Below are 17,643 nucleotides of genomic sequence, written 5' to 3'. Positions count from 1 at the left end.
AGAAGCAGAATGGAAGAGTGGTCCGATTTGTCAATTGGTGGGCGGGGGAGGGATTTGTAGCCATCCTGGAAGGGAGAGTCGCAATGGTCCAAAACCCGGTCCCCTTGTGTGTTGAAACTAATGTGCTGGTGGTATTTTGGTGCGACTGATTTGAAACTGGCTTTATTAAAGTCCCCAGTCACAATGAACGCGGCCTCAGGGTGCGCGGTTTCCTGCTTGCTTATAATCCCATACAGTTCCTTGAGTGCCCAGTCTGTGTCGGCTTGTAGCGGGATGTACACAGCAGTGATAATGACCGCTGTGAATTCCCTCGGTTGCCAGAATGGTTGACACAGAAGCATGATAAATTCCAGATCAGGAGAGCAGAAAGACTTGATAGAATGTACGTTCCTCTGATCACACCAGGATTTGTTGATCATAAAACATTCAATGGCTGAGTCTGGAATCTCCGCAGACATCCAAGTTTCCGTAAGGCAGATAATGCAGCAGTCCCTCGTCTCTAGTTGGAAAGAGATCCGCGCTTTCAGCTTGTTATCCAGAGACTGAACATTTGCCAGTTGAATACTGGGTAGCGGGGCTCGATTTGCGCGGAGTCTTACTCTGATGAGAACGCTGGCTCTGTTTTCCCTTTTCCTCCTGCGTTTCCGCGGCCGAGCAGCACAGACAAAGGGGTCCGCTTGCGTGTTTGTAAACAGCGGGTCAGCATTGAGGAATTTGAAGTCTAGTTTATGGTGTGTAATTGCTGAACCAGTGTCCAAAAGTGTTTGTCTGTCATAGACAATAAAGCAGACAACATCCAAGGCAAAAAACATAAGAACTGTAAACAAAACAAACAAAACACTACCACGTTGTGTCGGAGCTCCCAACGCAGCAGCCATACTCGGCGCCATCTTGAGTCCAACACTGACATGGGTGTAGCCATATAGTCCCTGGCAGTAAACAGAATGTTGCTAGGCAACAAGAATAACTGTCAGTTATGGGTGCTGCAGAGTGATACAAACAGAAGTTCTGTGAAGAGGTCAGAGCTGTGCTCAGGACCGGAACTATACTTTTATAATGTATTTGATTTTTAAAGAATTTTTGGGTTAATTTCTCATTACCGCAAAGTGTACAGCTTCAAAATTAGGACTATTAAATGCAGTATGAACAGTTATTATTTTTTTATTTCAATAATGCATGTTGTACCTTAGACCTAATAGTAAATACAAATTATTTAGGCTAATTGATGTTCCAAACATCACTATCTGAATAATAAAATGAAAAAAACCTGGTGTCCATCAAGCTGTTTCTCTGCATCCCAACACTTTTTTTTGGCTGCCTTTTTAAAACAAAATTTTTTTGTGAAATAAATGCTAATTCTGCCATGATGCATTAGCAAGAGAAGTTCAAACATGGATAGCTGGAAACATGTCACCTCACTTTTTTCCACTAAAAAAGTTGCAGTTGTGTCTATGTGACCTGTTTCTGACACACTGCATTCTCATTACTGCAAGTGATGCTAAATTTGTGAGACCATGGATTTAATTATCAATTCTGACAACTAAATTAGTTGATGTAAGATGAAGCAATAATTTTTTGCTCACTTGTAATGGATATCCCTATTATTAGCGCATTTTTTGTTAGGTCACCTCATTATGGCAACACACTTTATCATTACCATAACATTTGAACTGCTGCTGAAGTTTGATTGGCAATGTCTAGAGATATTATCATAAGCATATACTGACCAAAAAAATATTTTGATAGGTTACCTTTTCCATTTTTGTTACATGAATTGTTTTGTGTCTCATAATAGACTTATTTAGAGTAGCGCCATATTTGATTTTTGACTTTGGAAATTAATGAGATGTTTTTCAAAACATCCATCCACAAAAACACAGAGACAAGGACTATCCCACACAGCCTCATTTTTGTTTCTACAAAAAAAAAAAAAAGAAATATGGCACTACTCTGATTAAGGTCCATTGTTTTACTTAAAAAGCCCATATTATGCTAATTTACAGGTTCATACTTTTATTTTGGGGGTCTACTAGAATAGGTTTACATGCTTTAATGTTCAAAAAACACATCATTTTTCTCATACTGTACATTGCTTTTCCCCTCTCTTCATACTCTGGCCGAAACGCTCTTATTTACCTCCTGTCTCTTTAAAGCCCCTTTTCAGAAAAGCCCAGTCTACTCTGATTGGTCAGCTGGCCTAGTCTGTTGTGATTGGTCAACCACGTAGAGCGTGTGTCGGAAATGTTACGCCCCTTACATAACCGATTTTCAGCTCCGGAGTCTTCCTGAGCAGCTGTAAACACTACTGTAACTATGGTAACAGTGGCGATGGTTTTTGTCATACCAGCTCTAGCCCGAGTCCGATAATGAAAGTTTGGAAGAGCAAGCTGATCGACCCGAACCACCTTCACAAGCACGACTTGAGCAGGACGTTTCACAGTGGTAAGTTTTAACTTACTAGCTTTCTTACAAGTACACCGTTGATTACTTTTGAACCTAACAAAGCTTCAAGTAAAAGACACATAATGCATCTGAGTTAGTCATCTTTTGCTGGAATGGGTGTAGCCGAACTTTTTTCGCCAGAGCTATGAACGGAGAACAGAGGCTTACTTCCGGTTGGACATTACCGGGTGTATTAGAGAGTTAGTGAGCAAGTTAGCTGTGGACTACCGATAGCAGATCATTCAACTGATCACAAAGAATAGTCAGGACATTACTGATGTAAAAAACAGCACCATCACTATTTGAAAAAAGTCATTTTTGATCAAATATATACAGGCCCCATTTCCAGCAGCTATCACTCCAACACCTTATCCTTGAGTAATCATGCTAAATTGCTAATTTGGTACTAGAAAATCACTTGCCATTAAATTAAATACAGTTGAAAGCTATTTGGCTCATTAAATGAAGCTTAACATTGTCTTTGTGTTTGTTTTTGAGTTGCCACAGTATGCAATAGACTGGCATGTCTTAAGGTCAATATTAGGTCAAAAATGGCAAAAAAAGATCTGCTTTCTCTAGAAACTCATCAGTCAATCATTGTTTTGAGGAATAAAGGTGATACAATGCTTGAAATTGCAAAAAAGACTTTTCATACAAAGGTGTACACAGTCTTAAAAGACAAAGGACAATTGGCTCTAACAAGGACAGAAAGAGATGTGGAAGGCCAGATGTACACCTAAACAAGAGGATAAGTACATCAGAGTCTCTAGTTTGAGAAATAGATGCCACACATTTCCTCAGCTGACAGCTTCATTTAATTCTACCTTCTCAACACCAGTTTCATGTTCAACAGTAAAGAGAAGACTCAGGGGTGCAGGCCTTATGGGAAAAATTGCAAAGAAAAAGCCACTTTTGAAACAGAAAAACAAAAAGAAAAGGTTAGAGTGGGCAAAGAAACATAGACATTGGACAACAGATAATTGGAAAAGAGTGTTATGGATCTTAACCCCATTGAGCATTTGTGGGATCAGCTAGACTGTAAGGTGCATGAGAAGTGCCCAAAAAGACAGCCACAACTCTGGCAAGTGCTAAAGGAAGCGTGGGGTGAAATGTCACCTGAGTATCTGGACAAACTGACAGCTAGAATGCCAAGGATCAGCAAAGCTGTCATTGCTGTATGTAGGTGATTTTTTTGATGAGAACTCTGAAGTAGTTTAAGAAGGTCTGAACATTTTTTTCAAACTGTAATAGTATTTTTTCATGTTATTAATGTCCTGACTATATATTGTGATCAGTTGAATGCCACTCTGGTGAATAAAAGTACCAATTTCTTTCCACAAGAGCAAAATCTGTACATTATTCCATTTTGGCCACCATTGTATATAATTATATAAGACTCTTGAGATCGACCATTTTGTTACACAGTTTTAGGTAAAAGCCGGCCCACAGCTGAATAGTAAAGCCTTACCAAAACAATAACATTACATAGCAAGTTTGCCGAGCACTACCGTGGATTGCAGACGTACAATTACCTTTGGTAAAAATAAATCCATCTCCACAATTGATCACTATTCACGATAGTAAGAACGACAAACAATCTGCATAATTTGACACAATTCTAGTTAAAAGTGGGCACGCACACAGTAACATTAGCTAGCGGGTTAGCAGAGGCCTACAGCTGCGCACTGGGTGTACACCGTAGCTACAACACAAAACTCCGCATTTGAACACTCGGTAGCAGATAAATCCACAAATAATAAAGCATACTTACAGGTTGCGATCCTGAAGCACTAACATTGTCCCAACAAAGTGGGAACTGCACCATCTTTCAGGAGTAACCGACTTGAAAATCCAGCATTGGTTGTGGTTGTACTGCTGAGGAATAGTAGTAAAAATACATTTTAACCACTGATTCTTCAATTCGTCTGCCTTTGGAAGTCCAAACAAAGAGGTTTTGCTTTCGCAGTGAAGAAAACAGCATCATCTCAACATGGCGATAACACTAACCCAACTCATCCTGGCCTCGGCTATAACTACCTTTGTTTGAGGGTGGGCCAAAGAAGCCCTTAGGCGGGCATTATGCAAATATTTTACATAGTGACGTAGATACTTTACGGAAGAAATGGATGGACTACAATCCAGGCGATTTGTGTAGTTCTTGAGCAGTGTTGTCTGTGGGAGAGAATAATCCCTTTTGCATGGACTTTGTGCTTTGTAAATTTGCAGATGTTTTACATGTACAAAGAGCTGTTACACACTAAAGGAAAGGTAAAATCCCAAAAAGCATAATAGGACCTCTTTAATTAATTAAGCTAACAAGCCTTTTATAAAGAGAGGTGTAGATTTTGTTTTGTTGTTTACATGAAACTTACACCAATAGTTTAATGGCAGGTCCCTTGTGACAACTTACCACATATAGTGTGACAACATCAACAATAGCTTTTTTGTAGTCAAGACTATAATTATTTATATTATTGTAACAAAGTTCTTAGGATGGGGTGCAAGGAGGAATCGAGAGATGGTGAGATTAAACTCAAACAGGTAATTTATTTTAACAACTCAAACAACTCAGCAAACTCAGCACATGCTCTTTCGGTGTTTTCTGTGTGGGTAGCTCTCTCTCCTCACTGGCGCCCGGCTCGCTCTTAAAACCCGTCTCCACTCTCACTGCAATGACAAACAGCTGTTAGAGACAATCATTGCCAGGTGGTGATTCTTACCATTCTCATCTCCTGATTTTGCTCTCCATTCACAAGCCGGCGCTCAGCCACGCCCCCACCACCACAATTATATATTATCATTTTTATTATTTTTTGAGCTAACCATCTACTTAGATGTTTGGCCAAAGTTTGATTTGTTAATGAGAATTTATCTGGACATCTCCAGAAAATGTCTTTAAAAATGTGAAAAAACATTAAAATATGTCTTGATTTTATGGTTTACAGTGATTTCAGACTTCCCTTTTCATGTTACAAAAATAAATTAAAAAAATAAACAAAATCATTCATTTAAAAAATCTTGTGTGGCCTCAATGAAATCAGTTTTAAGTGAGATTACCTTTACATGACAGGTCATTTAACTGAGGCCTCCCCACTTTTGATATGATTAATGATATGTGACTTTTGCAGAATCATCAATAATTTAATGTTTACAAGTCCAGTTAATGTCAATCAGGTGTCAGTAAATAAATCATCAGAATGTAAGTCAACAGCAACACAAGTGCCTAGCGTCTTTCACATTCTTAATTAGCCTATTAGGGCTGGCTGATATGATGATAAATATTATGGCAACGATATAGTGTCAGTCAGTAGAGATTTTGCTATATTGTTTATATCGCTATACACCGATCAGCCACAACATTAAAACCACCTGCCTAATATTGTGTAGGTCCCCCTCGTGCCGCCAAAACAGCACCAACCCGCAACTCAGAATAGCATTCTGAGATGCTACTTCTCAGCACAATTGTACAGAGCGGTTATCTGAGTTACCGTAGACTTTGTCAGTTCAAACCAGTCTGGCCATTCTCTGTTGACCTCTCTCATCAACAAGGCATTTCCATTCGCAGAACTGCTACTCACTGGATGTTTTTTGTTTTTGGCACCATTCAGAGTAAATTCTAGAAACTGCTGTGTGTGAAAATCCCAGGAAATCAGCAGTTACAGAAATACTCAAACCAGCCCATCTGGCACCAACAATCATCCATGCGATTATCTAATCAACCAATCGTGTGGCAGCAGTGCAGTGCAGATATGGGTCAGGAGCTTCAGTTAATGTTCACATCAACCATCAGAATGGGGAAAAATGTGATCTCAGGGATTTGGACCATGGCATGTTTGTTGTTTTTATTTTTATTTACTACTTTATTTGCCTGTTCATCTTCATCCAACAACAAACTCTGATTTTGTCAATCATACAATTCCAATGCTATTCAAGCTATGAAATATCACACTTTAATTTGACTTGTCATCTGTTTTTTGTTTTTTTCCAGATTTCTTTGTTCAGAAATGTTCAACTCTGTGTTTTGCATGGTGGAAATCACACAACCACACTATCTTAGCAAGATCTTGCTTTTCTCTAGTTTTTGTACCCGAATCAAGTTGCACAGCTTGTTGCATGGACTTCCATGTGCCTTGTTTGGTTTGGCAACATAGTAGGAATCCCTTGGCAGCCTTGTCATTCCTGATCTAAGAATAGCCCATGTTTGTATACCCATGAAATGGCCTTAGTTTTAAAATCAATCCATTATCATTACTGTATACAGAGCAGGAACTAAAACAGCAGTGTTCCTTTTTTGCCTTTGTAAAGCAGTTGTGCGTGTTATCACTGTAAGGCAGCCCTATTTATCTGGCCACCCCACAGGCCAAATCCGGCCTGTTTGAATTTTCAGTGGCCCGCGTGAGTTTGTCAGTTATATCTCTTGCTTATGGTAAAAAATTGTATTTTTTGTATATCTACTATTATTTCTTGTAAGACTCTTAACACCCGCTCCACGGTGTGGAGAATGTGTGTCAGTCATTCGTTTTGAAATAATCGTCAGTTTGACTGAATGGGAAAATTAAATGACTAAAATGACAGATGTTACGAACAAACATGAACTTACAATGAACAATTGTATTTTTATGTATTTTATTCATCAGTAATATTAAATAATATTAATAAATGCTCATAAGATTATTGTTCATTTTCAGTTCATGATACTTGCATTCACTAATGTTAATAAATACGACCTTATTGTAAGGTGTTACCATGTTATTATTGTTGATTTTTTAATGCATTAATACTGCAACCAAAGTCAAAGAATTATGTGAAGAGGCACTATATGTTGATGCAATGCTCTTGCTTTTACATGTCATCAGTCTGATTTACTCTCTGTTATGGACCATTATTGAAAACACTTTTTAGTCGATTTTGTATGTTTTTGTCAGAAGTTCCTGCTAGGTGGAGATGTTTCATGACAAAATAAGATGAAGTCTAACACAGATGTAGTATTTATATAGTGAAGAAATATTGTATGTCAGACTGTTATCTGTAGATAGAAGCTTTTTGCTGACAACATAATTCTGGCTCGGCCCACATGCCCTGAAGAACTTTTCCATTTGGCCTGCTCGTTGATGAAGTTGAATAACCCTGCTGTAAGGCCTGAAGTGTAGAGATAGAAGCGCCTTCGGATTAAACAATCCTTGATGAAATCTGATGTGGAGTTTATTTAAAATTTTAATTGTAGGGTGAAGAGATAAATGGGTAATGAACAGAGGGAAATGGGCATATAACATCAAGGTTACAGTTTATATATTTGTATAAGGGGGAAGTGTATTTAGAAGTGTACCTGATTACCATTTTTCTAAAGTTTTTCACCACTTTTAATCAACTTTTAATCAAGTTCATTTCAGTTGCCCTGCAGACAAAAGTACAAATATAATATAATATAATATAATATAATCATTTTAAGAAAATGCTGTTTAAATTGGCTTAGAGTAGATTGAGTGTAGCATGCCATACTGCAGGATATTGTCTCACTGCAGGACATTTCAAGGAACTAAAGGGACCCAAGCTAGCTAACCCAAAATGCCATCCCAGATGTGTATGACACAAATTATGATATTTAGAAGAATATTTCAGTTCTGTAGGTTCATACAATGCAAGTGAATGTGTGCCAAAATGTTGACGCTCTAAAAAGCACATAAATGCATCATAAAAGTAATCCATTAGTTAAATTAATATCTTCAGAAGTGATATGATAGGTGTGGGTGAAAAACAGATAAATATTTAAGTCATTTTTTGCTAGAAATTCTTCTCCCTGCCCAGGAGGGGTCAATAAGCACGAAGAATGTGAATCACCAAAAACACAAGAAGAATGTAAAAGTGATCTGCGTCTCACACCACACGCTTCTGAAGATATGGATTTAACCACTGGAGTCTTCTGGATTACTTTTATGCTGACTTTTGTGATTTTGTGAGCTTAAAAATTTTGACACCCATTCACTTGCATTGTATGAACCAAAAGAGCTGAGAAATTCTTCTAAAAATCTTAATTTGTTTTCAGCAGAAGAAAGAAAGTCATACACATCTGGAATGGCATAAGGGTGAGTAAACTATGGGGGAATATTAATTTTTGGGTGAACTATTCCTTTAAGCTATTTGTACTCATTGTCAACAGTTAGAATCCCATATGCCAGCATCCACACAAATAAGTGAATTTATTTAATGGTGAAAATCTGTGTCAGAGGAACTGAATAGCACACTGAATTATTGAACACTGAAGTAGTTCAACACAAATTTATTAATTTAATCAATTAAATAATTGAAGTAGTAAAACTCTCCAAATGTGTTCATTATTTCCTGTTGATGTACTTATTAGCATAATCATCAAGAATCCTAGAGTGAGTCCGCAGAACTCAATTGGTGACAAAAATGTAAGGATTTTTAGAGAAATACATTATGATTTATGATAAATCAAGTGATATAATAATGCCAGTAAATTTAAATTGTATTTCTTCGTCATACTGTATTATGTTTATATGCCTCTCTATTTTACAGTTCATTATGAGGTCAATCACACCATAGAACAATTTCCACATTTTACTTGAAATTGCTAAAAATTAAAAAATATAAATTGAATAGATAATTTTATCCTTACAGAAAAAATCAGTTTTCATTGCTGTCAAGCCAGATGAAGAAAGTTTATTAGAAAAAAAAAATATTGTCCTTTTTCTTAGAGCATAGTAAAGTTACACATAACATCAATTCCAAAATACACTTTAGGGTAAAAACATGACTATAACTTCTAAATTGCAAATATAGTCACAGCAAAAGAGCTTTTCTATATACTATATACTATAACTATTATGCCTTTGAGCGATTATTCACAATGTAGTCTGCGTACTTTGATGCTTTTGACAAGCAAGTATCTTCTAAATGATAACAACAACATACTGTATCTCTGGCTCATGAACATATCTTGTAATATAATTCAGATGGGTGACCATTATTTTATTTGTTTTGTGTCCCCTGTCTATAAGTGGGAGGTTGGTGTCACCAAAATGGAAAAACTTCAAAGGTCTCAAGCTGTTGTGGAGGGACAAATTTCGCCTCAACAATGCTATCTGGAGAGCCTGGTATATGCAATGTAAGACCAACAATGAGAGATGCATATTGCTCCGAAATGTTTAAATAGATTGTTGATTTATGTCTGCAACTCCTCTCTCTCTCTCTCTCTGGAAGATGTAGAGAAGAGACAGAATCCTGTTTGCCATTTTGTCACACCTTTGAATGGCAATATGGACTCAGGAGTGCATCGACCAACAGAGGTGAGTCTTTTTAGTGTGTCACTTGACAATCCAAATATATTTATAAATACGTGTAACTTTCTAATGATAGCAACTTTTCTGTCAATTAGGCAGTAGCGACAGAAGAGGAGTACTGGAAAAGGCGAATTGAAATCGTCATCAGAGAGTATCACATGTGGAGAAAAATACTTCAAGAAAAGGGTAAGTTTTCAAGATGTTATTTATTGTTGTCAACTGTTCTACATTCACTGGTCTCCATGTGTTCAATATTTGCAACATTAATGCATTAATAAATTAGATTGAATTAAAAGCACTCAAAAGTTTAAAATTTTTGCAGTTACAGAAGCACAAGGATGAAGACCTTTCCAGCCTTCTCAAGGTGATTGTAAACTTTTTGAAGAGGCACAGTAAGAAACTAGTTACATTGACATTTATGCATTTGGCAGTGCATTTATTCTAAGCGACTTAGTGCATTCAAGGTATACATTTTATCAGTTTGTGAGTTCCCCTGTGAATTGATCCCATGATCTTGGCATTGCTAGCAGTTGAGCAATATGTACCCAATTGTACAAATAGTTCCATTTTAAAATTATCTTATAATATGATATACAGTAATAGATTAAGCTTTGCATTAAGGAATTTGCAAAACATTGTTTTGATTTGTATGCGCATGCTCTTAAAGCAAGTGTTTTTTTGTTTTTTTTTGTTTTTTGCTTTGCTGTTCATTTGTAATTAACTTGTAATCCTACAGACTACAATGTCATGTGTTATGTCTCATGCTGTACATTCAAAAGAACCTGTTCATTATAACCATGTTTAGAATCATGCATTTTCAAAAAATGAAAAATAAACTGAACGGCAAAAAAATTATTTGGTTTCTGTATTTTAAGGCAGTCATTACCAGAGAATTTGTGGTGGTGGGTAATTAACACTTATTCACAAATCCAATGGAAATCCAGGTGTTGTCTTCCCTTCTTCCCAATGGCATGAACACTCCTGAACATTACGTTCATCTTGCTTCTTGATTTATCGTCATTCCCCTCAAAAATTAAGATGGCGTTACTGTGAATAAGGTCCTTCCATAGGGTAATTTCACTACAACTCAACCAGAGGTCCTTGGTGCAAAATTATTTTTATTTTCTTTCTCCCCAGTTTTGGAAGGCCCAATTCCCAATGTGCTCTAGGTCCTCGTGGTGGCATAGTGACTCACCTCAATCCAGGTGGCGGAGGACGAATCTCAGTTGCCTCCGCATCTGAGACCGTCAATCCGCACATTTTATCACGTGGCTTGTTGAGCACGTTACCGCGGAGACATAGCGCGCGTGGAGGCTTCACGCTATTCTCTGCGGCATCCATGCACAACTCACCACGCGCCCCACCGAGAGTGAACCACATTATAACGACCACGAGGAGGTTACCCCATGTGACTCTACCCTCCCTAGCAACCGGGCAAATTTGGTTGCTTAGGAGACCTGGCTGGAGTCACTCAGCACCCCTGGATTTGAACTTTCGACTCCAGGGATGGTAGTCAGCGTCTTTACTCGCTGAGCTACCCAGGCCCCTGCAAAATGTTGTTTTGATATATTTTTTACTGGTGAAAGATGATCATCAAAAAATTATGAAAGCTAAAATATGAAATTCCACAGTTCAATATTTACTAAATAATCCAATATTTTTTTTGAGAATGGTATAAATTATAATTTTCACCTATGATTTTGTAGCAAAATTACAAGTAAAAAAAATTACCATTGAAAGGTGGCAGTATCATAATTTTAGTTTGACACAGAGATAGGAAGGTCTGTTACTAAAATCAGTTGACTTCAGCAATCCTGTGAGGACATGGAACATCTTTACAGACAGCAGGATAATCTATGTGAAATGTCCCCTTTTGAAACCCAATTGTTTGTCTTCTAACAAATTGTTCTTAGATGAGAAAACTCAAGTCAGTATGATCTTTTGACTTGTGCCATTTCTTTTAATCAGCCTGAGTTTTGCGTATAGAACACTTCTGAGAGCAAGTGGTATGCAGAAGACTGGACAGATGTTGTAAAGGCTAGAGTGGAGAAAAAAAGGGTTTGTAGCAGTATGTACTTCAAGAGAGATGATGTGGAGGGAAGTGAAGTGGAGATCATGGATGTAAGGCATGAGAGAACAGAGGTTAGAAATGGTTAAAATGTATTAAGAGTATTAAGAACCTTGGTACTTTAAAAAAATAGGGCCAGCTGGTTGTCCACTTTGTAGGTTGCTGGTCTGCAGAGCCAATTTTGGCCAAATTAGGCCAGAAGAACTATGAATTCAGTAGGGGTTTCACAAACTAGCACAGACTAGTCGACTACAACTAACATGGCCTTAAAATATAACAGAAATTCTAGTGTTCTGCGTAATCATTTAAAAAGGCAGCCGCGCTGGCACTAGCTTGTGATTTTCAATAGAGCCCGACCGATATGGGATTTTTGAGACCGATACTGATTTTAGAGGGGGAAAATTCACTGATTACTGATATGGTGGCTTATATATCTAATTTTTGAGCTGGAATGAAAACAGACTTTCTATGTGGATTGTGCACCGATATGACTATGCAAAGGTACTCAGAAGGCTGCTTTCTTAAATATTTTTATCAAAGAATATTTGACATTATTATTATACATTGTCAACAAATTCTAGAAATGTACACTGAGAAAATAAATAATAAATAAAAATACAATAAATAGCTAAATAAACATCAGTACTGTATGTTCAGTAACAGTCAGTTGCTGACTATTTAAATAAATAAATAAAAATACAATAAATAGCTAAATAAAAAGCAGTACTGTATGTTTAGTATTAGTCAATGGCTGACCATTTAAATAAAGAATAAATTAAAATTATAGCTAAATAAACATCAGTACTGTATTTTCAGTATCAGACAGTTGCTGACCATTTAAATAAAGAATAAATTAAAATAAAATAAATAGCTAAATAAACATCAGTAGTACTGTTTAGTATCAGTCAAATGCTGACTATTTTAATACTGCCAGTCAATTAGGGGCAGGATGTAAAACAAGAAGCATTTACACCTGCAGAGTCAAGAGATAAACAGTGGCAACGGTGTTACACCGTATTCTGCTATTCAAATTCAGGGGAAACTTTCAACGGTGGAAAATCTGACTTTTAAATATTAAATTTTATAAATGCAACGACTGGAATTGTTCAGTTGAAGGGAGTACCAAACTGCGAATCCTGAATAAAACAGTTTGGTGAATACATGTTTACACATTAGCTTCCACTCAGCTGACTAGCAATGAAAGTAGCTACATGGTTAGCTAGTTAGCTATAAGCTCATTGTCACGGAGAGCAAAAGATGGACGTTGTTTATTTACTTTCCAGCATTGCATCTCACCAACTAGGTAACAGTGTAGCGTGAAATCAACACTCAACAGACACAATCCACCACCGCGCAATTGTCTGCTGTCTGCAGAACCACCGTCAGCTCAGCTCTGTAAACAGTAGAGTCAGAGCGCACTCTGCTAGACAAACTACGTTATGACACCAATTCTGAAGCATTGTTTTATGCATTAAATGTCCTGAAAAATAGTTTTCATATCTGTGCATACTGGTAAACATATACGTTGATACCGATATATCTGTGAAAGGCTAATATCAGCCAATAATACTGGCCGACGGTCGGGCACTTATTTTCAACATGATCAGCACAACTTTGTGTGTCGGGACATCTGACCTGGATGCTTTTCACTCCTTAAAAAACGAGAGTGGGCGACAATTTAGACAAGCACTTTTAAGTTGGAGTATGATGACATGACGGAACACATTCCCATTGTCGCCTGCATGCTATATCCCGTGGCCCCCCGTAACCATCCGAACAAGTGGCTGCAATAGGATGGGGAACACCCTACAGCTACAGGTAGTCCAGGCTAAGCTGGACCCACCTACTGATTGTATTGGTTGGTGAATGCGATCTCTGCCATGTGGGGCTGAACGACATCACAACTAGTTGAATTTGACTCGACTAAGGGCTCGACTAGTGAACTATTAAAAATCAGTAGAAGTGCAAAGCCTTGAGTACAGCAGCTTGAGGATTGTATAGGTAGACGCTATTTTAGCGCTATAAATTAAAGAGATATAGTGGTAGGAAGGTCTCATGTGTTGTCTCTTGCACTTGAAGTAGGAGTATTGCCTGTTGTCAATGTGCTGAAAGATAAGAGTGGAATAAAAGAACAAAAATACTTGGGTTTTTTTGAGGTGCCTTGTTGGGCTCCTTGCTTTATAGACATGCACATGCAAATCTGTACAACAAAAACCAAGTATGCAAACTGAATTAAAAAAAAAAATAAGTAACATGTTTCCTGATTTCCCAGTTTTTACATTTACAAAGTCTTATTGAACAAAATCATTACAGCAACATACCCACAGTTAAGGTTGTGGGACTATTGGGTTTTATATTTTTAAAAGGTGCCAGAGAGCTTACACTTTTGTACACTACCAGTATAAAATTTATGCACACCTAAAGTTGAAGTCAGAAGTTTACATACACCTTAGCCAAATACATTTAAACTCAGTTTTTCCACAATTCCTGACATTTAATTGTAGAAAACTTTCCCTGTCTTAGGTCAGTTAGGATCACTACTTTATTTTAAGAATGTGAAATTTCAGAATAATTGTAGAGAATGATTTATTTCAACTTGTTTCTTTCGACACATTCCCAGTGGGTCAGAAGTTTACATGCACTTTGTTAGTATTTAGTAGTATTGCCTTTAATTTGTTTAACTTAGGTCAAACATTTTGGCTAGCCTTCCACAAGCTTCTCACAATAAGTTGCTGGAATTTTGGCCCATTTCTCCAGACAGAGCTGGTGTAACTGAGTCAGGTTTGAAGGCCTCCTTGCTCGCACAGGTTTTTCAGCTCTGCCCACAAATTATCTATCGGACTGAGGTCAGGGCTTTGTGATGGCAACTCCAATACATTGACTTTGTTGTCCTTAAGCCATTTTGCCACAACTTTGGAGGTATGCTTGGGGTCATTGTCCATTTGGAAGACCCATTTGTGACCAAGCTTTAACTTCCTGGCTGATGTCTTGAAATTTTGCTTCAATATATCCACAACAATTTCCTTCCTCATGATGCCATATATTTTCTGAAGTGCACCAGTACTTCCTGCAGCAAAGCACTCCTACAACATGATGCTGCCACCCCCATGCTTCATAGTTGGGATGGTGTTCTTCGGCTTGCAAGCCTCACCCTTTTTACTCCAAACATAACAATGATCATTATGGCCATTTTGTTTCATCAGACCAGAGGACATTTCTCCAAAAAGTAAGATCTTTGTCCCCATGTGCACTTGCAAACTGTAGTCTGGCTTTTTTATGGCAGTTTTGGAGCAGTGGCTTCTGAGCAGCCTTTCAGGTTATGTTGATATAGGACTTGTTTTACTGTGGATATAGATACATGTCTGCCCGTTTCCTCCAGCATCTTCACAAGGTCCTTTGCTGTTGTTCTGGGATTGATTTGCACTTTTGCACCAAACTACATTTATCTCTAGGAGACAGAATGTGTCTCCTTCCTGAGCGGTATGATGGTGGCGTGGTCCCATGGTGTTTATACTTGCGTACTATTGTTTGTATAGATGAACGTGGTACCTTCAAGCATTTGGAAATTGCTCCCAATGAAGAACCAGACTTGTGGAGATCCACAATTTTTTTTCTGAGGTCTTGGCTGATTTCTTTTGATTTTCCCATGTCAAGCAAAGAAGCAGTGAATTTGAAGGTAGGCCTTAAAATACATCCACGTGTACACCTCCAATTGATTCCAATTAGCCAATCAGCCTATCAGAAGCTAATTGGCTAATTGCCTAAAGGCTTGACATCATTTTCTGGAATTTTCCAAGCTGCTTAAAGGCACAGTTAACTATATGTTAACTTCTGATGCACTGGAATTGTGATAGTCAATTAAAAGTGAAACAATCTGTCTGTAAACAATTGTTGGAAAAATTATTTGTCATGCACAAAGTAGATGTCCTAAATGACTTGCCAAAACTATAGTTCGCTAATATGAAATCTGGAGTAGTTAAAAAATTTGTTTTAATGACTTCAACCTAAGTGTATGTAAACTTCTGTCTTCAACTGTACTTATTCTTGGTTATTACTATTTTTCACATTGTAGAATATACATTAAAACTATGAAATAACTTGCTAGAAAATATGAAATATACAAATATATTGAGTATAAGAATTATGTAGTGACAAATAAAATAATATATTTTAGATTCTTCCAAGTGGCCACCCTTTCCCTCTCTGCATTCTCTTAAAAAAATGATGATCAAAGTAAAAATTTTAAATGCCATAGATCAGTATTTACGGAGTAATTCTTGAGCCGGGTATAAATATTTATACATACAGTGCATTCATACAGTATTCAGACCCCTTCATTTTTATTTTACATTTTGTTATGTTGCAGCCATATGTTAAAATGCTTTAGATTCTTTTTTTTTCACATCAATTTACACTCCATAACCCCATAATGACAAAGCAAAAACCTTTGCAAATTTATTAAAATGAAAAAACTGAAATATCACATTGACATAAGTATTCAGACCCTTAACTCAGTACTTAGTTGAAGCACCTTTGGTAGTGATTACAGCATCAAGTCTTTTTGGGTATGATGTGACAAGCTTTGCACACCTGGATTTGAGGATTTTCTGCCATTCTTCTCTGCAGATCCTCTCAAGCTCTGTCAGGTTGGATGGGGACTGTCGGTGGACAGCCATTTTCAGGTCTCTCCTGAGATGTTCGATTGGGTTCAAGTCCGGGATCTGACTGGGCCACTCAAGGACATTCACAGAGTTGTCCCTAAGCCACTCTTGCGTTGTCTTGGCTATGCGCTTAGGGTCACTGTCCTGTTGGAAGGTGAACCTTCAGCCCAGTCTAAGGTCCTGAGCAGAGTATGTAAGCGGAGCGGAGTGGAAGTGGAGCGAGGAGTGTAGCGGCATGATTTTGCCTGGAGCGATGAGCGGGTTTTTAAAAAATCGGAGCGTCATTGTTTTCTCTCGCTCCAAGAGCGTTCCACTAATGCTCCATCAGGAGCAAAACACCTGTTAACAGCCCTTAATGCAGTAATTCACCACGTGTTAAGCAGTGTTAAACACTGTTGGCATGAAGGAAAGATGGAATTTCTGATATAACCAGAAAGAATGAGATAAAAAAAATACAAATTTAAAATCTAGCGGCACTTGGTAATATTCGACGCCCAAGGAAGACACAGTTTACCAATAGGGAAACGAATTAGCGGAAGATATACGTCGCATGGGGTTACCTATGGGGAACCAACACATGCGGAGCACCTACCCCAGTACAGGGCTTAGTTAGCACATGTACTGAGCCAGCAGCGAGTTTCTCCGCAAACTCGTCTGCCACAGGGCTCGGAGGAAATCATCCAGGGAACACAGTTTGTGAACAGTACTGGGAGTCAACAGCGCACGTCTTCAGCTCAGGGGAGGTGAAAGGCGCTATGTGCAAGCAATACACCCGGCCAGCTGTCCCGTACTTACCTGCTTGTGCCTGCCACTACACAGGACGAAACCGGTTCCACCCGGAGATTGTAGAACCTCGCAAAGGTGTTGGGTGTTGCCCAGCCCGCTGCTCTGCAGATGTCTGTTAGAGAGGCACCACTGTTCAAGGCCACACTCCTGGTAGAATGGGCTTGTAGCCCTGCCGGGGGAGGCACGTCCTGGGCATGATTTGCCATTGTTATGGCGTCAATGACCCAGTGGGCAATCCTCTGCTTGGAGACAGCGCTTCCTTTCCACTGTCCATCAAAGCAGACAAAGAGATGCTCAGAGACTCTAAAGCTCTGCGTGCGATCCAAATAGATGCGTAAAGCACGCACCAGACACAGCAACATCAGGGCTGGGTCTGCCTCCTCCT

The 17,643-nt window shown here is 38.2% G+C and overlaps 1 protein-coding gene across 4 annotated transcripts in view; it reads left to right on the top strand.

The window, feature by feature from the left end:
• Nucleotides 1-17,643, top strand: part of LOC127436300 (MLX-interacting protein-like) — a 44,941-nt gene that overhangs the window by 9,538 nt on the left and 17,760 nt on the right. The window contains exons 2-6 of one of the 4 annotated variants that reach the window (XR_007896363.1): nucleotides 8,489-8,525; nucleotides 9,462-9,568; nucleotides 9,670-9,749; nucleotides 9,839-9,929; nucleotides 10,066-10,583. Coding sequence is in view for 2 of the 4 variants with exons in the window: in XM_051690383.1 (XP_051546343.1) it covers nucleotides 9,462-9,568; nucleotides 9,664-9,749; nucleotides 9,839-9,929; nucleotides 10,066-10,085 (304 nt within the window). In the remaining 2 variants the exon portion in view is untranslated. Of the gene's footprint in view, nucleotides 1-8,488; nucleotides 8,526-9,461; nucleotides 9,569-9,663; nucleotides 9,750-9,838; nucleotides 9,930-10,065; nucleotides 10,584-17,643 lie in introns of those variants that run through there. The other 3 variants (XR_007896362.1, XM_051690383.1, XM_051690375.1) reach the window with 3 other exon arrangements.

This window comes from Myxocyprinus asiaticus, chromosome 4, assembly GCF_019703515.2.
Source record: "Myxocyprinus asiaticus isolate MX2 ecotype Aquarium Trade chromosome 4, UBuf_Myxa_2, whole genome shotgun sequence".
Taxonomy (NCBI): domain Eukaryota; kingdom Metazoa; phylum Chordata; class Actinopteri; order Cypriniformes; family Catostomidae; genus Myxocyprinus; species Myxocyprinus asiaticus.
The sequence above is the reverse complement of the archived record's forward strand: the minus strand, read 5'-3'. Positions and strand labels throughout refer to the sequence as shown.